The sequence below is a fragment of the Trematomus bernacchii genome, unplaced genomic scaffold, assembly GCF_902827165.1.
Source record: "Trematomus bernacchii unplaced genomic scaffold, fTreBer1.1, whole genome shotgun sequence".
Classification (NCBI taxonomy): Eukaryota; Metazoa; Chordata; class Actinopteri; order Perciformes; family Nototheniidae; genus Trematomus; species Trematomus bernacchii.
Window position 1 is genome coordinate 1210230 of NW_022988159.1, and position 26845 is coordinate 1237074.

The window sequence follows — 26845 nt, forward strand, 5'->3', positions numbered from 1 at the left end:
AGGCAGCAATAATAATCTATTTTTGGTTGGCCATGTGTGCAGAGGTCGGATAAACCGTCATTTTTGAGGAGAGTGAGGGCGATCTACTTTAACTTTAAAGGGAGTTTCCTTTCATGTGTGAGCATCGGCTACAGCAGGGGTGTCAAACTAAAAAATGGGTGCTAGTCGAGGGCCGGACTGGTTCAATGTTTATTGCACAACTTATTGAAATGAACTTATTGCACATATTAAACCTGGAACTAACAAAGCTTAAATTATTGCCTATAAAAACAACATTAAATAATCAGTTGCATTCATTTCTTATGATTAAATGTTTCCACAGGCCAACAACAGCTTCAAAAAAACTATTTCCCTCAAAGAACAAACCAAACATGCCCTGTTGTCGTGAGAGAAAAAGTGCAGAAGGAAACATCCATGTAAACTCAGTGTGCTGCTCTGTGATGCTAGTTCAAGCCAGATACTTGGCATCTCATCTCGGGTGCAAGGTCATCAATGTTTGGGGTCAGGCTCTGAGCTGAGGAGACCCTCAGGATTGAGTGAAGGTGTGCGTGCAATATACCAGCGGGCCAGATCTAATAGTAATTAGAAATGATCCTGCGGGCCTTGAGTTTGACACATGTGGTCTAAAGAGTCATTCTGGTATTGGCTGAGAAATTGGTGCTTCCCTATAAGGTTAAGGTTAGTTTATTTGTATAGCACATTTAATAAGCGATAAAATACTGGCTGCAGCTAAAAGTGAAATGATAAGGCACGGTTAAAGGATCTCAGGATATATATATATATTTGTTGGTAGTGGGTTACCCTTAGGTCTACGATGCTGTGGACTGGCAGCTTTAGACTATTCTCAGGAATTGTCAATGTAATAGCCAGCTTTTTTTTTTTCTTTCTCTTGTACGCCACGTAAAGGTTTCGGGTATCTACTTACTGTATATTGTGTGTGTCTTTGCTTTATTGTAACTAAAAATTCAAAATAAAGTATTAACTCAGGGTAGGCTGCATTAAAAACCTATATATAAAACTATAAACCTATAAACTTACCTTGCATAGTAGCTTCTACCAGGGCAGGGGGGAGCGTCTGTGGAGGAGGCGGAGTTTCAGTTTCCTCCCTATCCTCTTCTGTGGCAGGGGGAGGAGTCAATGCCTCTTCTGCTGTGGGAGGGGGAGGAGTCAATGCCTCTTCTGCTGTGGGAGGGGGAGGAGTCAATGCCTCTTCTGCTGTGGGAGGGGGAGGAGTCAGCGCCTTTTCTGTGGGAGGGGGAGGAGTCAATGCCTCTTCTGTTGGAGGGGGAGGAGTCGATTCCTCTTCTGCTGTGGGAGGGGGAGGAGTCAATGCCTCTTCTGTGGGAGGGGGAGGAGTCAATTCCTCTTCTGCGGGAGGGGGAGGAGTCAATACCTCTTCTGTTATTATGGGGGGAGGAGTCAATGCCTCTTCTGTGTGAGGGGGAGGAGTCAGCTCCATTTCTTCAACACTTTCCGCTACAACTGGTACCGTTTCTGCAGGATCTGGCACCGGGGATTCTTCAATAACCTCCACTTGAGTAGGAGCGAGGCATTCTTCTTGCTCATCAGTTTCGACGGGCGCTTTCTCCTCTTCAGGTTCAACGGACATCTCCTCTTCCTCCTCCTCCTCCTCTTCGACAAGCTCAACCGGAGTCTCCTCGACAGGTGTGGGCTTTTCAACAACAGGAGGAGATGAAAGGGGGGTTTGGAGAATTGGCGCCTGAGTGACGGGGGTTTCTACCACTTCGCTGATATCGGGTTCGGCGATGGGGCTGTCGTCTCTCTCTGTCGTCGTGCGTGCGGTAATAGATTCGGGCACCTCTGGATCTCGAGGGGCCGGCAGTGGGAGGCCATTGGGGAGACGAAGCTCCTCTGGTTGTGCAATGGGAGACTCAAGAGGGGCCTCCAGGTGAGCGGGGGGCACCACGACCGACGGCCTTTCTGGCTCCGCTTCAGCGACACCATTCGTGGTAGAAAGAGAACGAGGAGGCACATCTTCGACTTCTTCTTCTTGCTGCTTCTTCACCACCACCACTTCTTTCTTGATTTTTGCAGCAGATCGTATCGCGGCAGGGAGGGGGGCAGGGTAGGCGGGCACTTCTGGGGCAGATTTGGGAGATGGGGTGGGGTCTCTGGTAGGTCGAGGAGCATCCATTACGTCTGCAATAACAGGGGTAGTTGGTGCAGGAGTGGGAAGAGGGAGAGTTTCGAGAGGGAGATCTTGAGGGGGTTCAGAGGGAGTAGTGTTCGTGTCAGAGGAGGCAGATTCTGTGAGGAGGGGTTCGCTTTTAGCAAGTTCAGGGGTTTTTGACGGAGGAGGGGGCGTAGGTCTCCCTCTGTCATCTGGAGGGGACAGGAAAAAAAGATGTCAAGATGATAGAAAAGTATCACTCGTCACCGGCTTGAGCTTCAATATCGGGATGCCTCATGCAACCCAGAGACTTTCAATACACCAAACACTTTTAAATGTATTGTCAATTTGGTCCGTCTGCCCTGTATCTATTTTATGTTTTGTTATTTGTACTGTTAGAGTATTTCTTTGATTCCTTGTAAGGTGACATTGGGTGCCTTGAAAGGCGCCTAAAAATATGATGTTTTATTATTTATTTATTACATGTATTTATGATCCTCAAGAGTGGAAGTAGTCTTCACATACAGAGCATTTGGTTCAACTAGTTCCTGAACAGTGTCATTCACATGCTGATATACATGAGGGTGATACAGTCACAAGATGGAGGAATACCAGTTCTTGAAGGTAATCATACATCCAGTCATGAACAAAATACTAAGTTTTTCTCAAAATATTGGCTTTTTTCTGAAAATCTCAAAATTCTGACTTTTTCTCAAAATCACCTAAAAATTCTGACTTTTTCAAAATCACCTAAATATTCAGATTTTGGCTGAAACTTAATGTTTTTTAACAAAAGTTAATCTGCTGATTATGTTCTTGTTTAATCATTTGATGTATAAATATGGAAAAATAGTAATACATGTCCATCCCAGTTTCACAGAGTCTAAGGAGAAGTATTTAAATGGCTGGTTTTGTCAGTCCAAATACCAAAGATATGACTCTTTTCCACAATTTTATAGACCAAATAATGACTTGAGAAAGCATTTGTCAGTTGCAGCCTAGTCAGATCTTGTTATATCAGCAATATTCAAACAATAATTGTGAAATTGTACTTGTAAAAAGTCCTGTGTGAACTCACCAGGTCTAACCAGCGCTGCAGCAGATGTGACGCTCTCACCGTTTGCCTGAACCGTCGGACTGTCTGATAACTGAAGGAGACACAAAACACACCAGAAAGAAAGTAAGAATTACATCATCAGTGAACACAAAACTAACTGTTAGAGCCAGTACGTTGTTTTTATAAGAAAGGCCACCTAATCGTGACGTCTGTAGTCAACGAGAGTATAAAAGACTACATTTCCCACGGCGCCTCCTCTGAAAAACTGTTTTTAACCGTCCAATTATCCTTTAAATTATCAAGTTATATAACAGGGTATATCCAGGAATCCTGAAGTCAAATGTAATACCTTTTAAGACCTTTTTTAAGACCCTTTCCATACATTTTAGGACCTCATCGCCACTTGGAGTTTTAACCGGTTACCTTGGCGACACACTTTACCTCACATTGACTATATACAGTATTGATTGTCCTTCCTCCTTATCTTCCAACCATTTGGACGCAAACTTGCATTTCCCCATAACGATGTTGCTTAGCAACCGGCGTAAACGGACCTCCGCGCGCTATCAAGCAGTGAGCGTGCGATGTCCTGTTCAGATGACGTCAAACCCAACGGGATGCCATCAATAAACTACACAGAATCACACTGCACACCTACGCAATGATTACATTCAGGCAGACTGTAGAATACAACCTCTTTGGACAATTCATATACTTATTGAAAACAAGCTGCAAAATGTAATACCTTGGAAAATGCCGTTTAATACTTTTTAATAGCCTTAATTTTCGCTAAATTAATTTATCAACTTTTAATACTTGTTAAGACCCCGCGGACACCCTGAGAAGGAGCAAGTAATTCACGTTGCTGGATCTATGTACCACATGTTAGAATGACTCGTATATCAGCGTGATTTTTGACAGGTCGTAGTGTTACATGTGTTTGAGGAATGGAAATCTGCAGCATTCCCAGTAAAGCCATAACATATGGAGCGCAGGCAAGTCCATTCCTGTTGTATATACAAGTGCTACAATAGACTTAAGCTGACGTTTACACAGGACGAACGTTTTGTGTTATATATATATATATATATGTGTATATAACATTTGAATATTGCAGTAACGGTGTCACTTTGGATAATTAAAAGACACAAGTGTTGGTGTTGTAGGCGTCTTCTTTCAATATAGTGCTAAAAAACGACTTAATGGACGAAATAAAACTACATGTTTCTGTGTCGATTTCTACTAATCCTCTACAGATAAACTAACAAAGTACCTGAGCGCTATCACAGTCTTTTGTGGTTGTCATGCAAGTTTAAAAAGTAAAAGCAACATGACAGTGAGTTAGTCATTTCACTTAAATGTAGTTTCATAATAGAAGTTATTACATTGATAATCAAAAAGATATTAAAATGAAATCAGTTCTGCTGCTTTCAAAATCCTGTTAAAATATAACAAATAAAATAAAGAATGATAGTAACATTAAAAAGTGCCATTTTCTAAATTCACAGTCCTTGAGGTTGACATTGTGACAAACATAATGATATTTTACAAACCCTAATTTACATATGGAAAGTAGGGCTGCACGATATATCGTGTCGTGACGATAATCGCGATAGTCACATTTACATTTCGTTAGGACGTGCGATATTAAGTAGGCAAATTAACTCAAACACGTCATGTTACAATTCTTTTGCTGCTTGCTACAAAAAGGAAAACTGGCGCGGCTCTCATGTCAGGGGTACTTGAGTGAGTGACAGCAATCCACCAATCACAATCAAATCTCCAAAGCAAACGGACCCGGTGATTAAAGGGTAAAAACACTGAATAAAGTAGTTTCATGTGTTTCTCCAGGGCAGTTCGGCGCTGCTAACCGAGCTAGCTCAGCTTGTTGCTCTGATAACTTAAGATCCAGACGTCCGTGACTAAAATCCTTCATCCGGTTAAATATAGTTAAAAAGAATACCAATTGTTTAGCATTAAAGTTCAAGAAAGGATGGTTTGCAGACAAAAAAAAATGTAATTTCTTCAATTCCTGTATTTTTTCATATCGCAAAATATATCGCCATGTCAGTTTTTTCCAATATCGTGCAGCCCTAATGGAAAGTCAAAGAAGCATACGAGTCATAACACTTGGATTTAATTGTACAATTTGCCTGAATCTCTTGTTAGAGGTGAGCTCTGTTTGGGAATCATGGTATAGATATGACTTAAGAGAACATCTAAAATACAAAAACATACGGAACTATTGAACATTGAAGAGACAAGGCACCATTTATTACAAGGATGATAGGAACGCTTTAAGGGACTTTTTCTACTTATATTATTTAACCTAAGTCATCTCTGAGTTACAATTCACCATTGAGGTGATGATAAATAACATATTGTGTAACCCATATTTATATACAGTAGAATATATAAGAAAAGTATGATTTGTGGTCAGTCTTTAACCTAAACTCCTATTTCTTAATTTACATATCATTGGTGTCAAAAGTACAGGAGCAAAGTAGCAGCAGATATTAAAGTATATGCTTTTAGTATATTGCCTAAATTCAACAAATTGGTTGTTGAATTAACAAAAATAAGGTAATTATTTATAAAACAATTGTATTAAACACATTTAAATAAGATGACAATTATATTTTATCTAATTAGGCTATTAAAACCTTCCAAATGGACACGTGTTGCATCCCCTAGCTTAAGTAAAAAGCACAAGATACACATGACAGTTAGTGAGTCATTTCACTAAATGTACATTTTACAATTTGCCTGAATCTTTTTTATACATGCGTCTAAAAATAAAAGGTGAAACTGAAGCAGTGTGCTAGTGTTTCTGCTGTGTTGGCACTTATTGAAGCTCACCTGTGGTGGGGTTGGGGTCGAGCCGCTGCGACCCCCGGACATAATCTCATCTGTAATATCCCGACCTCCTTGGTTAGGGTCTCTTATTCTGATCTGTGGAGGAAAAGGAGACGACACGTATGGTTACAGGTGGTACAGAATAGAAGAAGTGAATCCGTGTGTGAGAGTTAGGAAGTTAAAATGTGTCAGGGAGACGACAGAAGCATGTAAGAGAATGCCATAATACACATTTTCTATTCAATACAATACAGAATAACCTGGCAATGCAACAATTAGATCTTAAATGTAATAATATCTGCATGGTAACACTTAAAATACAGTCATGTGAAGCAACCAATATACACATAAAGGGAATAAGAGCAACCGGATTCGAGGTGAAATTCAATATAATCCAAGTAAAAAAAGTAGAATGAATGAATGTGAATGCGAGTGAAAGGGTTCAACCGTTCAGCCTGAGGACAGCAACATGTAAGAGTAGCGTTCCCATGATGCAACGCTTACATGGTCAGCCTTTTTTGGTGACTGGCCGCTGCCTGATTCAATGAAAGCTAAATATCTCACATTGTGAACACTGAGGCACGCAGAAAAGAAAATCCAAACTGTACACGCTATGCAAATTCCTCGGCTGCACACAATGTGCATCCGTCTGATTGTCACCAAAGACTTGTGTTTGGATTTACTTTTTTTTTTAAAAAGCAGACACACAGAGACACACACACAGACAGAGAGAGAGACACACACACAGACAGACAGATCTAATCAATTACCAAGGAGTGCCATTACATTACAAACACATGCTCTCCTTTTTCCTCTCACTCTCACTCCACATACTTAAAGAGCTGTCATGCTATGAGCCACCGCCACACACACACACACACACACCGGACAATTATTCAAATGGAAAAGTTTACAGGCCTACAGTTGGACTTTAAGAAATATTTGCTCGTCGTCACTGACCTTTCAAATCTACACCCCCCTTCTCCATTTCGGAAGCATTACTAACCTTAACAGGCCTCTCTCATCCTGGGGCTGTGGGCTGAGTGATCCAGCCGCTGGACTTTAAACTCCACAAAGCAGCTCCACAAGTTTTGTAACTTTAACTCAGCATAGCTCACACATCTACACTTAGCCGGGGCCTGACTGTCAGTACGCCTGCTAGCTCACTCGCTCGCTACTTGAATAACTGTCCAAGCAGAATCGGGGAGGAAAGAAAAAAAATAAAATAGGATAACGCGAGTGGCCTTGTAAAGCTATGGCACTGGAATGTGCTGCCCCTCCCACAGAGGCTAACAGACAGTTAAAGGGGCCGGGGAGTGAACGAGGTGCAAAGGCAGAGGAGGAGGGGGGGGGGAGAAAGAAAATCATCAAATGAGCAGCAGCTAGCCGAAGAAACTCCCCCTTTTCCTCATTCTTTGCCCTGTCATCCTGCAGGGCGCTTCCTCGGATATATCATTTTTTTTTTTTTCAAGCTCACCCCTTTTTGAGAGGAAGGGGAGGGTTGGTTAGCCCTTCCGGCTCAAAAGGGGGAGGAGATGGTGGCCACGTGGAGCTGAGCTATGTGCTGACATGTCCTTCACCACCCCCCCCCCCCCCCTCCTCCTTCCCATGGGTCTTTTTCCTCTGACACACAGAGCAGAAAAGGGGGCAATTTTGCAGAGACTTTTGACCGTAACCAGCTTGTTAAAAAAGGGATAAGAGTGGGGGAAAGGGTTGCAGCTAACTCTGTAAGGGCAAGAATGGCCGATATGTTATCAGAAATCATTTCTAACTGTTTATAGATTATGTCAAGTGGTACAAACAACACTCTTACACTTATAACTGACAAAGGATGCATTTTAGGACTTTTGACCGTAACCAGAAATGGTGGAAGACTCTGTGACAATGGCGGATATGTTATCTGAAATATGTTCTTACTGTTTACAGATGATCTCAAACAAACTATAGTCTCACTTTTATTGAATGGTAAGAGTCTTTATGGAGCTTATAACTGACAGTGGACGTGTTTTAGGAGTTCTTATCCGTGTTGAAAGTACATGTTGAATGGTTTTAAAACTGATTTGATCTCATGGTTTATTCCACGAAGCATAGTGTGTGAAGTTTCATTCTGAATCGGTGACAGAATATTTAGAAAAAGGCATCAAGTCACAGATATAGAAACCCTCGTGCTTGCTCTGCACTTATTCTATTTGTTTTATGCGTCTATTGTCACGTTTTAAGTCTTTTAACATGCTGCTGTGACAAAAAAAAATATCCCAAACCTTAGTTGAACTTAAAAGAAAATGCTAACAATTGGCTTCACAGATCATAAAACCAAAAAGGCAGCCACTATTAAAATGGTTTAACAGGAGGAAAACCGATACAAGTACACTCGGGTCGCAGAATTAATCTAAATCGCAATATTTAATTTCAGGATGCACAATATTTGTTAAAGGCTACGTATGTGCTGCCGATCCATCCCGAGCTACAAATCGACTTAACACAACAAACGTGTCTGGCACAGATTCTCTCAAAAAGCCCACAATGATCATTTTATTAAATTGTTCTGGAGGGATCTTTGGCATATAGAAGGAGGCCGACTTAGCTTCATCATCAGAGCCACCTAAAGTGTGCTGACCACTGTTAACCTAAACTAAAATGGTCTGAAGAAGATCCATCATGTCCTCTCTGCCAATCACCGGCAACTCTACAGTAAAAATCCTGACTGTCTGCAAAACTAGTCAGGAACAGGTTCTCCGACAACTAGCGTTCAGTTATCCTGGGAGGAAGGAGAGCAAACATCAGGGTGGTCAAACACCATTACTTTTGCACCATTAGTTACAGCAGGACAAGTCCTTAAAAAGCCTTTTGTAAGAAGGGAGTCGAACCTAAAGGACACAGCTCAGGACTGTAAAATGCAGGTTTTACGTCGATCAGCACCTCCTCTTTTTACGATGGAGATAATCACAACCAATCTTAGGCGAGATCTGATCACGTGTTCAACCTCACAAAAGACCCTGTACATCGTCAGTGTGGAGTTAACTGCACCATGGGAGGCTGCAGGTGATGTGTGTGATGATGTTTAAGGCCTAAACCAGCCGTGTCAAACTCAATTTCATGGCAGGCCACGTCAGCATTATGGCTGCACTCAAAGGGCCGGTTGTAACTTTAAGACTATATAAAAATACATATATAAATATGTAATATATATAAAATAATGTATTATATTACATGATTGCCTCTGCATTGGATTATTATCAGATAGGGTAATAACTTCATAATTAACTACGTCTGAAAGCAGAAGTCTAGGGCAAATAATTGGAAGTCTCTTCAGTGAGAATGTTTTTCAGGAGTTTTACATTGTGTGTGACGTAGACATTGATCGTGTTATAGCATCAGCAGGGACCAATGGAAAGGGACCAAAGTCCACCCTTAGGTGACAGAAGTGGCTGATAAGCAGTCGAGTCACAAAGTGAGAGGGTCCTGACATCATGCATAACCTGCAGCTATTCCCCGGTAATGGATTATTAAGGAATGGACCCTCTACTAAGCCTGAATGATGTTTTATCTCTTTCAACAAAGGAAACATTGGATTGGGAAACAAATGAAGACGGTCCCATTTAAACCTCCAAAGAAAACATAATCAATGCAATCAAAATGGTGGCAGAAGCTTAAAGCTAGGTTTAGTTGACATAAAACACAAAAGGCACCATTAAAAGAATGATAGTTCAACTTTAAAGTGTCTTTTTTGTACTGATATTGTTTAAAATGACTCCCTGAATGTTTGATGACGATAAAATACACTTTCTGCTGCCATAATGTAGTCAGTCATTTCACTAAACTTCAGTTCTACTTGTGTGTCTGCTGCGAGGGGGACCCAAGTTCCCATCAGCAAAAACACGTGGGTTTGCAATCCTGGCTCCAAAATGGTGGAATGAGCTCCCCATTGACATCAGGACAGCAGAAAGCTTACACATCTTCTGGCTCAGACTGAAGCGACTTCACTTCGAGCAATAAAATTACTAACAAAGCACTTATCTACTAACAAAGGACTGGCTTATCTAAAGCCTGTTGAGTAGCACTTGAAATGTTTTGGCTCTATGAAACCTGATGTACTTATATGATTCTGTTTTCTTCAAGTTTGTATCTTCTTGGTCGAATGCACTTATTGTAAGTCGCTTTGGATAAAAGCGTCAGCTAAATGCAATGTAATGGTAGAAACATGGTTTTCATATAATTTAGGTTTAATAAAGCAGAGTGCCAGCATTTCACACCAACATCATATTCCTTTAAAATAGAAAAAGGGATGGACAGACGAGTCATTAGGCGCTTTCACACCGCAGTACTTTTCCCACAAAGGTTCATCAGAACTGAGTTCATGAGAACTCTTTAGTTCTCATGAACTCAGTACAGATCGCGTTCACACCGGAATAAGTCCCTGGGGGAGGATTAGGCAAATGAAGCCGCTGACGTCACGTCTTCTTCTTCTGCTTTGGGTTTACTGGCAGGCCGCAAACAACTTCACGGCGTATACTGCCACCCGAAGTCCCCGGAGTTGGGGACTGGCTTCAGTCGAAGCTGCTGGGACTCCCAGCAGCTTCGACTGAAGCTTTCCGAGTAAATCGCCAGAACACCGACACCTCCTCATCTCCACCGCTCCCATGTTTTCTTTTGTGTTGCCATAAGTCAGTCTCTCTGCGTTTGTGCGCTGGGCGAATGCTAATGCTAATAATGCTAATGCGAGGATAATAAAATGGCGGCTTCACAAAACTTTTTGGGAGTTTTACGGGGCGTGGTTTGCAATCCGCCCAGCCAATCAGACATAGGAACCTTTTTCTCCCACGAAAGTCCCTGCTCTCTAGCAGGGACGGAAAAAGGGGTAAAAAGGTTCCCATTAACTAATTTTAGTTCCGGCTCTTTTTGGTGTGAACGCGACATTTAAGAATTATATCGGAACTAAAGTGGGAAAAGTACTGCGGTGTGAACGCGCCTAATGGATTCCTGAAATCAGATAATGACCTTTTACTTCTCACCCTCCACGATGAAGAAAAAGCTTCGATGAGTCCGACAGTGACAAAAGCTCAAAGCTAGCCCAATCTAGTTTAGTCGACAAAGAGGTCAAGGAGAGGAAAAACTGGGCAAATAGAGCCATGTTCAAATAGCTGAAGTCTGTGCCTCATGTTTGCATTTGAGACTTTTGCAAAGATGAAGATCGTAAAACACTCCGGAGAGATCTAGAAAAAGTTGCAGATGACTGAAGATTTTAAGACTTTTATAGAAGCGTATATATGAAGTCTGGAAATGACTATATCTTGAATTCAAACCGGCCTCACAAAGATGTCTATGTAAACTATGATCACACAAGAGGCACAAACTACGGCTTCAGTTCCCTTTCCCACAGATGACGAGGGTGAAATAAAAGAGCGACTCTGAGAAATACAAAACTTAACTGTGCAGAAGACTACATTTTTTATAGCCGCTTAAAAAAGAGGTTATAAGGAATCTGTAAATAGAAATAGATTGCTCAGATCTAACCAGCATTACAGAGAGAACTATGATTACACGAGAGGCTTCAGTTCACAGCGAGCTACCACATACCAGGCCAGGGCCCTCTTGCAGAGCAACAAGGAAACACTAGACATACTGTGGACCTGGAATATGTCGTTCAGCCGCTTTCTCTTACAGCGAGTTAAGGTCAAGTTCAACACTCTATGCTTCAATCGGTAAACTAAAACCTGCAGCAAGAGTCCAGAGTGACCCCAAGTCCTCTCCAGACCGACTGCAATGACTCTGGTGAGCTAACAACATTGGATTAATGAGGGAAAAGAGCCGTGAGCAAACTAAACAAATATATTTTTAAATGTGGCTTTTCATTGAACTGTATTTATTCTTTTTTTCTTCTGTCCTGTGTGTATTGACTTCTGTTAGTATAACTTAGTATCTGCAACTATTAAGTGTCTTAGTTAATCACAAAGTTAAATGTTTCTCTATTACCTAGAAGGGGAGGTTACCTTGTTAGATTCCATTTTAGATAATCTGTCGTTTTGAGTCCATGTTAGTTTCCTGTTAACGTTTCCACTATGTTAATTAAATATAAGTCAGCAGGGTAGTCCATTCTGATTATGAAATGTTAGTACTTGTGGTGAGCTGAAACTGGGCTATATGACCACCACCGCTAAGCTAAAGGAGGCAAATGTTGGGCTATAAAGGAACTACAGCACGGTCACATGAATTCACGTCACCACCGCTAAGCTAAAGGTGGCTAATGTTGGGCTATAAAGGAACTACGGCACAGTCACATGACTTCACGTCACCACCGCTAAGCTAAAGGTGGCTAATGTTGGGCTATAAAGGAACTACAGCACGGTCACATGACTTCACGTCACCACCGCTAAGCTAAAGGTGGCTAATGTTGGGCTATAAAGGAACTACGGCACGGTCACATGACTTCACGTCACCACCGCTAAGCTAAAGGTGGCTAATGTTGGGCTATAAAAGGAACTACAGCACGGTCACATGACTTCACCACCGCTAAGCTAAAGGAGGCTAATGTTGGGTTATAAAAGGAACTACAGCACGGTCACATGACTTCACCACCGCTAAGCTAAAGGTGGCTAATGTTGGGCTATAAAGGAACTACAGCACGGTCACATGACTTCACGTCACCACCGCTAAGCTGAAAGTGGCTAATGTTGGGCTATAAAGGAACTACAGCACGGTCACATGACTTCACGTCACCACCGCTAAGCTAAAAGTGGCTAATGTTGGGCTATAAAGGAACTACAGCACGGTCACATGACTTCACGTCACCACCGCTAAGCTAAAGGTGGCTAATGTTGGGCTATAAAGGAACTACAGCACGGTCACATGACTTCACGTCACCACCGCTAAGCTAACTGTGGCTAATGTTGGGCTATAAAGGGACTACGGCACGGTCACATGACTTCACGTCACCACCGCTAAGCTAACTGTGGCTAATGTTGGGCTATAAAGGAACTACGGCACGGTCACATGAATTCACGTCACCACCGCTAAGCTAAAGGTGGCTAATATTGGGCTATAAAGGAACTACAGCACGGTCACATGACTTCGATACACTCGATAAGCCATGTTAGAGATGTTCAGTGTAGCGTTACTGTACCTGTTTGCGTTCCCGTTTGGAGGCGATGTGTTGCTGCTGCTGTGGAGGTGGCTGCTGCTGCTGCTGTTGTTGCTGCTGCTGCTGCTGCTGTTGTTGTTGCTGCTGCTGTTGTTGTTGTTGTTGTTGTTGTTGTTGCTGCTGCTGTTGCTGCTGCTGCTGCTGTTGTTGTTGCTGCTGCTGCTGCTGCTGCTGCTGTTGTTGCTGCTGCTGCTGCTGCTGAGGAGCCGGGTTCATAATGACGGGCGCCGCCTGCACCGGGGGGGTGAACTGAGGCTGGGCGGGGTAGTAGGCCGCTGCTATGGATCAGGCAGAGAGAACAATGTAAACCAACACATACTGACTTAATCCTGCAGCCATAACTTCACACAAACAGGCTGTTGAACACACACAGGATTACAAAATCTCTCGACAGCAAAAAGTGAGTGTTTACACAACGGCATTATGTTCTGCAAAGCACCGTCAGGCTATAGTTATGGTATGTTTGTATCATGTTCTGTTGCTTTTACCTCTTAGAATATTTGACAAATTCTACAGCGTCCTTGGGTTTCTACAGTATGAAGGTTTCATTTCTTGAAGATTTGCAGGGAAACAGCTGCAGTTTTATGTTCATAGTAAAACACACACAGTGTTTTAAATGCCATTTTATAATATGTTTCTTAATGTCTTTCATTTTTGAGTTGCCTTGTGTTGAACGGTGCTATATAAATAAACTTTGCCTAGTGTTTACACAACAGCATTACAGCGCTTATGTTCTGCAAAGCACCATCAGGCTATAGTGAGGACATCTGTATCTATGGCACGGGTTTCATTTCTCGATGATTTGCAGGGCAACAGCTGCATGCACGCAGTAAAGGTACAATATCATTACAGTGAGGTAAGAGCACTTATTTAGAGAACTCACTGCCAACTCAGGATGTATCACATTTAAGGCATTGGTTGAATACTACACATTAAAATATGAATATACCCAGTGTGCGAAAAAGCACACGTCCCACCGTCCGGGACGTGTTATTTACAATGTCGGACAAGTAGATCTTTCAATTGACTTGTCCAGCGGACAAGTGACGTTTTTAGCCCTCATTTATTGACAAATTATTGATAAACTCAGTTTACAAAAGGCAGAACTCATTCGCAAATTGTCCGTGTCCGCCATTGTTCGTTTAGAAATGTTAGTTTCGGTTCTGCTTGTCGATTCCTAAGGAAATGCATCTCGCCGCTTTCTGTACTGTTAGACGGGGCGGGGCAGTGCGGGACGTGTAGCACAGTGGCAGGGTTGGGAAGCAAAACTCGGTTCCGAGTAGGAACAAATAACAATTGTCCGGTACCGGGATTAATAAGAGTTGTGAGGACAGGAGGCGAGGCCAACATTATTGTGGATTTTAGTCACTAAATCCACAATACTGTTGATAATTGATCAAAACTGCATCTATTTCCAACTGTGTAAATATTTAGTAAAAGCATCAATGGTCAACATTATAATATCATGAGGGTATTGATAAAAAAAGATTGAGCTGTACGATCATCCTAATATCAAACAGTATACAAGTAGATAAAATACTCTTTCTTGGACAAAATATCCCTCAGTATCAGTAGGTATTGTGACGGGACCATTTGAAGCTCATGTCTTCATGCAATCCTAGTAATTGGACTGAAGTTAAGTATGAGAAGATCAATATTAAAAAAATGTAAAACACCAATTGCATCATTTCTAGCAAGTTCTTTCACGTCTCTTAACACTATCACAGTGGAGTAAGACGTCTTAAAATGCCTGCAAACTAACCCTATCTATTTGAACAGACATCAGTGCATCACGTCTGCATTTTCCCACTGACTTTGTACTTTGGTGCAAATCTCAACTGCTCCTTACATGTGCAAATGTTTACAGAAGAAGTAGACGTTGCACTAAAAAGGCACCATAACGCCAAACAATCATTAAAATGTTGTCAAATATATGGACTAAAAGGTTAAATGTGTCGAACACCATTCTGATTAAGTAGATATCTTCCTACAATAATAATCTAAAGACTTCTTAAATATATTTTTACAAAGAAAACTAGAATAACTATTCAAAAATGTTCATTCCCTCCAATGCGCAACATTCCTTACGATCATGAATTAGGTCATAATTAGAGAAAATAATGACCACTAGATATTTCATCCTAATAGATAAAGCCCTAACAGGTACAACCCTCAGACCAAGAGACTCTAGTCTGGTCAATAAATATGCTGCAAACATGGAAGACACAGAAAGTAGTCTTGTACTGACAATGAAAACGAGAATAATGATGCAAAAAGAACCGTTCCCTCCAATACCCATCATTCCTTATAACAATGTCAGAATTAAATAATCTAACAAAATAACCCTAATTTAATATATTTCTCTTAAAATGTAAGACCTTACAGAAAGGCCCCTCGAACCATGAAACGGCTCTGTCAATAAACCTGTTGGCAAAATGACAAAAACCTCAGTTTCCTGTTTTATAACCCAAACTGTGCAGCACTCTGTGACATTACCTGGCCTTCTTACTGGTCTCTGCAGTAGTTATAGTACTGTGCTGCTCTAAAATATATATATTTAAGACCTTACAGGTAGGCCCACTCAGAACATGACACAGCCTTGTCAATAAATCTGCTGTCAGCATGACCCAGGAACAGAAAATAATCAAAGTGTCCTCTGTTTTAACCCAAACTGTCCAGCTCTCTGTGACATAACCTGGTCTTCTTACTGGTCTCTGCAATAGATAAAGTGCTATGCTGCTCTAAAAATATATATATTTAAGACATTACGGCTGCCAACATGAGCTACTAAGAGACAGAAAAATCCCAAGTTTACGCAAATTAGGGAATGACTCTTCATCAAGGTCCAACTTGTCCATCACTCGGTGACATTACCTGGCTTTCTTACTGGTCTCTGCAGTAGTTATAGTACTGTGCTGCTCTAAAATAGATATTTTTCTTAAAATGTAAGACCTTACAGATAAATAAAACCTGTTGCCAACATGACAAAAACCCCAGAGAAATCCAAGGTTCCTCTGTTTTAACCCAAACTGTCCAGCTCTCTGTGGCATAACCTGGTCTTCTTACTGGTCTCTGCAATAGTTAAAGTATTGTGCTGCTGTAAAATATCTATATTTAAGACCTTACAGATGTGCCCTTCAGACCATGAAACAGCCTTGTCAATAAATCTGCTGGCAATATGACAGAAACCCCAGAGAAATCCAAGGTTCCTGTGTTTTAACCCAAACTGTCCACTGACAGTACCAGGCTTTAGCTACAGCTTAGAACCAGTTGCAACCCACTTTCAAAAAGGCCTCTGAGGACTTTTCTTCCCCTTTACCAGAGGCCTCTCTCTCCTGCTCTCCCCCTCTGCATACACTCACTCTAACTCACATTACTGAGTCTGCATTGTTGACCAGCAGCAGCACGGCCTAAATATAGTCAAAAAAAAAACACACCGGCTGGGGGAAGAGAGCGCAGGAGAAAGAGGGAAAGAGAGGGACAGGGAGGGAAGACGGAAACAGAGAGAGAGAGGGAGAATATAAGACGGAAACAGAGAGAGAGGGAGAATATAAGACGGAAACAGAGGGGGACAGGGAGGGAAGACGGAAAGAGAAACAGAGAGGGAAAGAGAGGGACAGGGAGGGAAGACAGAAACAGAGAGAGAGGGAGAATATAAGACGGGAACAGAGAGAGAGGGAAAGAGAGGGACAGGGAGGGAAGACAGAAACAGAGAGAGAGGGAGAATATAAGACGGAAACAGAGAGGGACATGGAGGGAAGACAGAAAGAGAAACAGAGAGGGAAAGAGAGGGACAGGGAGGGAAGACAGAAACAGAGAGGGAAAGGGAGAGAAGACAGAAACAGAGAGGGACAGGGAGGGAAGACGGGAACAGAGAGAGAGGGAGAATATAAGACGGGAACAGAGAGAGAGGGAAAGAGAGGGACAGGGAGGGAAGACAGAAAACAGAGAGAGAGGGAGAATATAAGACGGAAACAGAGAGGGACATGGAGGGAAGACAGAAACAGAGAGGGACAGGGAGGGAAGACGGGAACAGAGAGGGAAAGGGAGAGAAGACAGAAACAGAGAGGGACAGGGAGAATAGAAGCCAGAACGAGACTTTTGTTTGGACGAAGTCATAGAACTTTGTCTCGAGATATGACTCACAAAGTGCAAAGATTAGGAGAGATAAAAGGAGAGGAGGAGGTGGGCAAACACCTACCCTCAGAGTCCTCCGGCTCTCGAGACCCTCGGTTCCCCATGCTCACTGAATTCCTTTTTCTGAATGCAAAAAAAACTAGACGGGAAAAGGAGAGGGGGTTTGAACAGAAACCCCCTCTCTGACTCCTTCCTGTCCTCTCTACAGGTGCCCTCTCAGAATGACTGCTTTTAACATTCAGCCCTCCCTCTTCCAGCGTGTCTCCCTGACGCTCCTCCCTCTGACCTTCCTGATTCCTCCCCTGCCTTTCACTTCCTTTCCTTTCCTTTCCTTTCCCCCCCGACTTCCTCTCTCTCTCCCTCCATTTACAGAATCTGCATGTGATCCAGCCGAACATACATGTTGCATTGTTACAAAATACAGTGATCAAGTCTTATTAAACCAATCAAATGCTATAATTACTTCATGATTCCTTTACTGTCTTTCACTCTTTTTGGAAAACAGAGAAATGGGTGAGATAACTTTTAAGTTGAGTCATTCTAGCCCCCCTTTTCCAGCAACTTTAACGTGTATTTGCAGGTTTTTAAACATGGTAAAACCAGCTAAAAATAGAGGATATTGTCCGTTAACCATTGCAGGAATGTGAACTTGGACGTCAAGGACACCAGAAGCAAGGTTATAGTAAACAGTGGAGAGTTTCACAGTGGAAAAGTCTTTTTTTTTTACATATTGATTCTCTCTTTCAAACTTTTAAACCAGAGTTAGTCGTTGATGAGCGGTAGAAAATTCATTTTGTTGAGTTTTATTTAGTTTTTGTCCGGTGTAAATTGTGTGTTTTTACTACATTGAGCGATGAAAAATGTGTGTTTACTGGTGGCTTAAAGGAGAGCATAGTAATTGTATGTTTTGTTAATAAATATTTGAATAAACCTTTTTTTGGTTTCCCTGATTGCAGGAAATCGGGGTGTCATGTATCTGATAAATATTAAGACCACTCCCGGAGTTATTTGTCCCGGTATTTAATGACGTTTGTTACTTTCCCAATGAAGGCAAAAGCCAGATGCAAGTGAATTTGTTGTCTAATGGGGAAAAGGGGATTAACTCAAAGGGGCTATGATTTAAAAACTGTAATAAATAAATGCTAATTGTCCAAATACCTCTTGATTTTCTTTCAAATGTATATTAACTTCAACACGAAAAAGGTGCAAGAATTAGCATGTAAACCAGCGTGTTTCCGTCGCTACAGATTGCTGCTGATAAATACTGTGATTAGTGCAGAGTTAAAATGCCAATTGCAACTTTTCCCAGTAAAGACAAAAGCCAGCTGTTAGTGGATTTTTGTCACATGGGAAAAGGGCTTTTCAGAGACTGGGATTGATGTGGTAATAATTGTTCTAATAGTACATATCTTGGTGTATTTTCTGTTTGTTAGATTTCAATAACTGCCGAACGCAGCATTTAAATACTGTTACATAAGGCTGGACCATTTGTGCTTTAAAACAATATTTACGCAATGACAATTCAATACATAATCATTAGTCATGTGGATATGACTAAGTTAGCAAATATAGAGCTGCTTGAACAGTCCATATAATAGATTACTTTACTGTACTGCAATAAAACCAGGCAAAGACGACACTTATAATATACAATATCCAAAATCTCAGACGATATCTGGTCTTATTTCATGCTAGTGACAAAATATCAATATGTTACCCAGCTCTAATACTACTGAGTCTTTGCCTGAGAATGAACAACACTCGGTTTAAGAGTGACTCGGATTGTTGTGGTATTAATTCATATTAATAGAAAACATCCCCATGGATCTTTGTTAGTAATCATTCAACTTCCTGGGAACTATTAACCTTTGTTTCCAAGGATAAAAGCCAGATGTTAATGACGTTTTAGTCCGGTGAAAAGGGGCTTCAGAGTGGATTTGATTTTCAGAAAGACTCCCCTATTTCTCCCCCTGAATAAGTTATCCGAGCCACTCTGGCATCACAACAAACTACAGGGGAGGGGGCGAGTGTGTGTATGTTTGTGGGGTGAGTTAATCAAATCACACAACATAAGGGGGGAGGGAAGCTTTAAAAATAGTTACCATACTCCGTCAGCACAGTGTTTGTGTCTTCACCTGACTGCTAGAAAAGGACTCAATGGACAAACGGACTGTACCACTTTGAAGACATCAGAGGGGGGTGTTGGGTTTGTATTTTGGGATTGTTACCATGCAGTTACACACATTTTATGGTGCACATCGCGGGCATAAAGACCAATGATTGCCATATACTGTGCTACTTTTTAACGTCTCCTGAAACAACCTTTTTAAAACCCATTCAGTAGTTGAGCCACTTTGGAAATTGAGAGCTGTGTGTCACTGTCACATGACCGGTTATTTAGGGTCATGTGCTTAAATCACCTCACAACATGACATGTGATTTGCTAAATGAACACGACATGGAGGGTCAATCAGTTGTGCTAAAGTACAGCACAAACAACTAAGAAATAGTTGTAAAAAAACAACTATTACTGATCCTATATAACGAGCTAATGCTAAACCATGCTACCCCTTTTGATGAAATTGGCACTTCCATTTATTGTGAAAACACATGAAACTGCAATAAGTGAAATTAATAATAACTTGGGTTCCATTCAATCCCATCTTGAATATTAAAACTGCTCCAAATGCATCATGAAATCTGACATCTGAATGCACATGTTGCTGTAAAATGAGACCGTTGGCAACACAAGACTTTATACTCTTATCCAATGTCAGATCTACGAGACAACTGAGATTCATGACCTGGTTTGTTTCTCCGTGGGCTTTTATCCACTGACAAAGAAAGTTAAATAGAAGCCAGTTACACAACCGACCTATTTTTACCTGCAGCATTTCACACACACACCAACAGCCCGAGACAACAAACAGCTTACTGTGCCAACAATAGAGCGGTGCAGTGACGTCATATTTCTGTCGGCCAATCAGAAAGTTAGTGTCCCTCTGGTTCGGTCCACAAAAAAAACAATGGGATATTTCATTGGATTTGGGATAAGCGCAGGAAATAAGATATGTGGCAAATAAACTTTGATGACGTTTACTTGTGTTGTTTAGCAGGATAATCTCCACATTTTAACACCACTTAAAATATTAGTAAAAGGCTCCCAGGGTCATAACATGGCTATAAAGGAACTACAGCACGGTCACATGACTTCACGCCACCACCGCTAAGCTAAAGGAGGCTAATTTTGGGCTATAAAGGAACCACAGCACGGTCACATGACTTCACGTCACCACTGCTAAGCTAAAGGAGGCTAATTTTGGGCTATAAAGGAACTACAGCACGGTCACATGACTTCACGTCACCACCGCTAAGCTAAAGGCGGCTAATGTTGGGCTATAAAGGAACTACAGCAGTCACATGACTTCACGTCACCAACGCTAAGCTAAAGGCGGCTAATGTTGGGCTTTAAAAGGAACTACAGCACGGTCACATGACTTCACGTCACCAACGCTAAGCTAAAGGCGGCTAATGTTGGGCTATAAAGGAACTACAGCACAGTCACATGACTTCACGTCACCAACGCTAAGCTAAAGTCGGCTAATGTTGGGCTATAAAGGAAGTATGGCACGGTCACATGACGTCACCACCGCTAAGCTAAAGGCGGCTAATGTTGGGCTATAAAGGAAGTACGGCACGGTCACATGACGTCACCACCGCTAAGCTAAAGGCGGCTAACGTCGGCCGTGATTACGTATAATTATCTCATTAAGACACTTGTTGACTTCAAGAAGAGGGATCAAGAAATGCTAAAACTAAAACAGACTTGTCTTGTATTTTATGAAAACATTCAGCTGCAGAATGTGTACTATTTTATCTGTTTTATTGTGTTGCACCGTTGGAGGAGCCTGTGACCTAAGATTTTCATTGACATATCTACACTGTAGCTGTGTACACAGGACAATAAAAGCCTTGAATCTTGAATGCATCACACAGCTCACACACTGATGTGCAGAAGGCATGACACAGAAAGGAAGAAATGTGTGTTTACAGTCCTGTATTCAGGCCAGTGTATTCTACTGCTGGTGAGCTACAGTTTAAAACAAAGACAACACATAGTTCAGATGCCTACTGGAGGGGGGGGGGGGGGGGGGGGGGGGGGGTCGGCAAGTTTGTTTTGTCAGGGCATCATCACCCCTCTGTGATGCACCGACACTCAGTCACCTCTAGAGGGAGTGATAACACATGGGATCCTCTGTTGAGTCACTGTATTTGTTCAGTTGCAGAAGTTAAATACACTAGTCCATTTGACTGCACCTGCTGTGTGTACTTTGCATGGCTTACTCTTTGAGATAGTCTTTTTTTTTTTTTTATGTATTTTCTTGTGTTTCATTAACCTCTTAAGCACAGCGGTCCCCCCATTGGACCCCTCCCACCGTTTTTTTCTCGAGATAATGTCTCAGGGCTTCTTAACATTTATGAAACTATTAATGTGTAGCACCAGATTAACGGGAAGAATCTCAGCTAACTGAAGATATGAACCATTTTTACCAAAACAAAACACAAGTCTCATAAGAAGCGTCTAAATGACCCCTGAGCGAAAAAATTCTAACGCACTGCGGCACACAATTCAAGATAAAGATACCCTTATTACTTATCGTAGCTGCACATACAATATAGCCGATTAAAGCTGAGACTCCACTGATTATTTAGGTATAGTATCATCACTGAGCGATCCGAACTTGCGACAGGGGAAGCAAACACAGACATCACAACACTTACCTTTACGGAGCATTTACGGCAGATCGTCTCACCGTAGCTGTCAATTAGGTCAAAAGACGTGTTCGATGGCATTAAAACGAAAAAGAAAAATGCTACAACTGTCGATCCATAGGTTGATAATGTACCTGTGCCTTTGAAGAAATAATTTATAATCCATAATTCCATTTTTTATGTAAAAATCGGAGCGGAAAAGTTAGCTGCTAATGGTAGCCACCAGAGTGTATGCAGCTTCACGTCACTAGTTTAGCATACTCAGCCCGGTTGTTGGACCGGAAAGAACCTGGATTTTGGAGGGCCGGACAAACTGTGAAAAAGCACCCGTTAGCCGGAACTACCCCTAGTGGAAACGCAACAAAAAATAGGCCGGGTTTTGCACGGCATGCTTAAACCGTGGTACGCGCTGCAGTGGAAATGCGCCGTGTGTGTGTGCACCTTAACTAAAAGCAATATCAGAACCCATCAATCTGACAACAATAAGCCTCTGCGGGCAAAACCAAATATTATGTCTGATATCAAGATGGCTCCTATGTTGGATTATGAAGCAGCTTAGTGTGTGTGTGTAGCTTAGCTTAGTGTGTGTAGCTTTGTGTGTGTCTCAGGTGAGGCCCAGGTAGAGCCTCTTACCGTAAGTACCATATTCAGCGGGGCTGGTGCCGGGGTAGAAGCCGGGCGTTCCTGCAGGGACCGGGTACTGCTGGGGGGTCGTCACGTAGGCCGCTGACCGGTACTGAGGAACAGAGGAGAGTCAGGGTATTGTTATTAGAAACAGTTAGAGGAGCATTCGTACAAATAACGGCAGCCAAGCAAAGATACTTTTCTATCACAATATACAGCTTTAGGACATTTGAATTGATACCAATCACAGGGTTCCTGCAGGTTCCCCCAACTCAAATGTAAGACTTTTTAAGACCTATTTCACGGCAAGAAAGTATGAAGGAAAATGGCTATGAAAGAAGAAATACGTCCCATAATTACTTGCAAAGTAAATGTATTCATGTTCAACATAAGAACGATGACTGAACATAACAGCATAACAGTACACTGAACTGTGTTAGCGTGTTAAACATAAAGTAAGTAAGTGTGTGTGTGTGTGCGCGTGTGTGACAAGCGCTATAGTCAGAGCTCTGCTGTCTTCAGGCTGTTGTGTCATTCTTCATGTATGATTGGTGTTTAGCTACGGTATTTAGCGTCCACAGCACCTTTTAGGGTTGACAGACCCTAACGTCGTAGTCATATCATTAGCTAGAACTAGCTAGATCTGATCGATATGGACATAAACGCGAGTAAAGTCTAATCTGACGGGAGAGAGATCAGCTGCTGCTGACGAGTCGACACGCAGCTCTGCATGATCCCCTGCAGCGGCGAGCAGAGCAAAACACACACACTTCAGGTTAGAATATCACGTAGCTATTTTAATTACCTCTCAAACTACCTAAACTAGTTCTAGATATGTTTAGTTTTACTGTCGGGTCACTCATTACTGGATCCGCGAGCTGCATGATACTGGCGGGCTGTCAGGAGAAGGAGAGAGCGCTCTGTTTATTATTCCCACGTTTTTGTAAGTTACTGTACACTTTTGAATAATGTAGTTAATCTACTATAATTAGTTTGTTTAAATATCGAATCATATCAATTTGTTTTAAAGCTCAATAAATAACATAACAAAGTAGACCTTTGACTGGTACTTTTCTCCCTTTTGTCCGGAAGATTTAAACTTTAACGGACATGTTGACCGGCAAAAAAATATTCTAACGGGAACTCTGTGAAAAGGTACCCGCTAGCCGGAAATACGCCAAGTGGAAACGCAACCCAAAACGGGCACGGCAAGCTTAAACCGCGCTGGAGTTGAAATGCGCCAAAAGTAAGCAAGATAGCCAATATAAGGCTGTCATCTTGCCAAATAGTCTTATTGTAAAGTGGTACCCACAATTGTACTTGTTATTAATAGTACTTAATTTGTTTTATGTAATATAGCCTTTTATAATGAATACAAATGGAGAGAAAGAGGTAGTCAGTCAATAAATATTTAACATGATTAAAACACATTTGGGTGTATCGTCAAGCACTGAATGATATGAGGAAAAAGGTGTCATGTGATCAATCCATACACCATGTAGCGTCACATCTTAAATTCCTCTCACCTCTCCAGGTATGAAGTAGGCGGGTCCCTGGGGGGTGTTGGGGAAGCGGATCTGCTGCCCGGGGATCATCATCATCTGAGAGCCGGGGCCCGCCTGGTAGACGTGGGTCGGGGTGACGGGCCGGGGGCCGCTGTTGGGAGGGATGCCCCGAGGACCCCCGTTAGGAGGGAGGCCGGCCCTGTTGGTGTAGTAGGGCTGGAGGGGAGGAAGGGAAGAGGAAGAGGAGGAAGAGGAAGGAAAAATGAGCAACTTTGTGTGAGTCTCTATCAGTGAACCATAACAATGTATATGAAGGATATTCACTAAAGCATGGATTCAATTCACTTAATTTATTCCCAAACAGGGAGAGTAGGGGCTCAGACAATCAGGACCCCCTTGAAAACGCCATGGTGCATCTCAAGGGGGGTTATCCTAATAAATACATTTCTAACAATAAAAGAGAGTATGATAAATATATATTATTAACACTTCTAGAATTGAATTTCCACATTTAAGCAAGATATTCACTTGTAGGCAGAGGTGGGAAGTAACTAAGTACATTTACTCCCATACTGTACTTAAGTACCAATCTGCACAATGACTACTTTTACTGTCGCTACTTTCACTATATTTTGATGATAATACTTTTCTACTTTTACTTGAGGAACATTTTGAATGCAGGACTTTTACTGTAACAGAGTATTCCTACACTCTGGTACTTCTACTTTTACTCAAGTACAAGATCTGAGTACTTCTACTTTTACTCAAGATCTGAGTACTTCTACTTTTACTCAAGTACAAGATCTGAGTACTTTTACTCAAGATCTGAGTACTTCTACTGTTACTCAAGCACCAGATCTGAGTACTTTTACTTTTACTCAAGTACAAGATCTGAGTACTTCTACTTTACTCAAGTACCAGATTTGAGTACTTCTACTGTTACTCAAGTACCAGATCTGAGTACTTCTACTGTTACTCAAGTACCAGATCTGAGTACTTCCACTGTTACTCAAGTACCAGATCTGAGTACTTCTACTGTTACTCAAGTACCAGATCTGAGTACTTCTACTTTTACTCAAGTACCAGATCTGAGTACTTCTACTTTTACTCAAGCACCAGATCTGAGTACTTCTACTTTTACTCAAGCACAATATCTGAGTACTTCTACTTTTACTCAAGCACAATATCTGAGTACTTCTACTTTTACTCAAGCACAATATCTGAGTACTTCTACTTTTACTCAAGCACAAGATCTGAGTACTTCTACTTTTACTCAAGTACCAGATCTGAGTACTTCTACTTTTACTCAAGTACAAGATCTGAGTACTTCTACTTTTACTCAAGCACAAGATCTGAGTACTTCTCTCACCTCTGCTTGTAGGTGAAATATTATTTTGGATTGGTACTTTTACGTTTAATACTTAAATTGTATTTACTTTTTTAAGTTTTAATTTCAATGCTAAGACTTTTACTTGCAACACAGTGTTTTGACAGAGTGGCAAAAGTACTTTCACTTAAGTTCAGGACCTAAAGAGAGAGGAATAAGTGACTATAAGTACAGAAACACGTCCTCCCTGCACCACTAGCTCCTGGTTTGCCCCCGAGTCTATGGCTGGACTCCAGCTGGAGACATATTGGCGCAGCCTGCCAGCAGAGATAAAGCAGCTCATGCTAATTCATTCACAGCTTCCTCATTTACATTCTGCTGCGGGGCTGGGAGGTAACCTCTACAGCCAGGAAAAATCACACCGAGCCAAAAAGAAAGAACATATAAACGGCCAAATATTTGACACGCTTATTAAGATGGTGGGAGGAGAAACTGCGTAGGAGGAGAACTGTAAGACAGAGGAAGTTGAGTTACCTGTAGCGACCTGAAGCTTCCCTTCAGCAGCAAACACACAGGGCACACACAGAGCGGAGGAGGAGGAGGAGGAGGGTGGGAAGAGAGGAAGAAGCACCACAATCAGTTAGAGCAAAGCACCCGGAAACTTCTGTGCCAAGCGGTGAATTAACGAGCAGCATGCAGAGCCGTGATCCACAACAACAAGGCCTGAAGACTGGAACTCAGGAGGAGTAACTCCAAGAGAGGGATTCGTTATCTAAATGTTTACTTAGTTAAATAAAGAGAGGAGAATTAAATTGTCTGTTTTTATATCAAATCAAATCACTTTCTTATTGTGATTAAAAAGCATAGTTTAACTTGAATACAATCTGATGTGAAGAGTAGGGGAAATATTCATCAATAAATACCACTTCTAAAATCACAATAGTTCCTCGATAGTTAAGAAACCAATATTACAATACAACAAACTATCTTAAATAAGGCAATTAAATATCATACAGTCTCCCTGCATACACCCTGATAAACTCAAAAACATCACGTCTTTTCAGGTATACCTTTAAACCTAAAAGTAGCTACATATTTAATGTGTGTAATCTTTCACATGTACTCGAGGAGAAGGTAATCCTTCTGAAATATTAAAACACATTGTTGATTATTAACTATCCTTAGGCACGGGACGACATGAGAAAATCCTTGCAGAAATAATTGTGATTTCCCCTTTTCTCTAAGTCGCTTGTAAGGATGTTCATGGTTATTTCAATAAAGGAGATAAACCACAATC

At 41.6% G+C, this 26845-nt stretch overlaps 1 protein-coding gene across 1 annotated transcript in view; it reads right to left on the minus strand.

Moving 5' to 3' along the window:
- Positions 1-26845, minus strand: part of LOC117475892 (eukaryotic translation initiation factor 4 gamma 1-like) — a gene marked incomplete in the record, with an annotated part of 62371 nt that overhangs the window by 24519 nt on the left and 11007 nt on the right. Inside the window, 6 exon segments of the mRNA XM_034122233.1 lie at positions 1039-2343; positions 3210-3279; positions 6048-6140; positions 13165-13460; positions 22726-22828; positions 24243-24437. Of these exon segments, the coding sequence (XP_033978124.1) occupies positions 1039-2343; positions 3210-3279; positions 6048-6140; positions 13165-13460; positions 22726-22828; positions 24243-24437 (2062 nt within the window).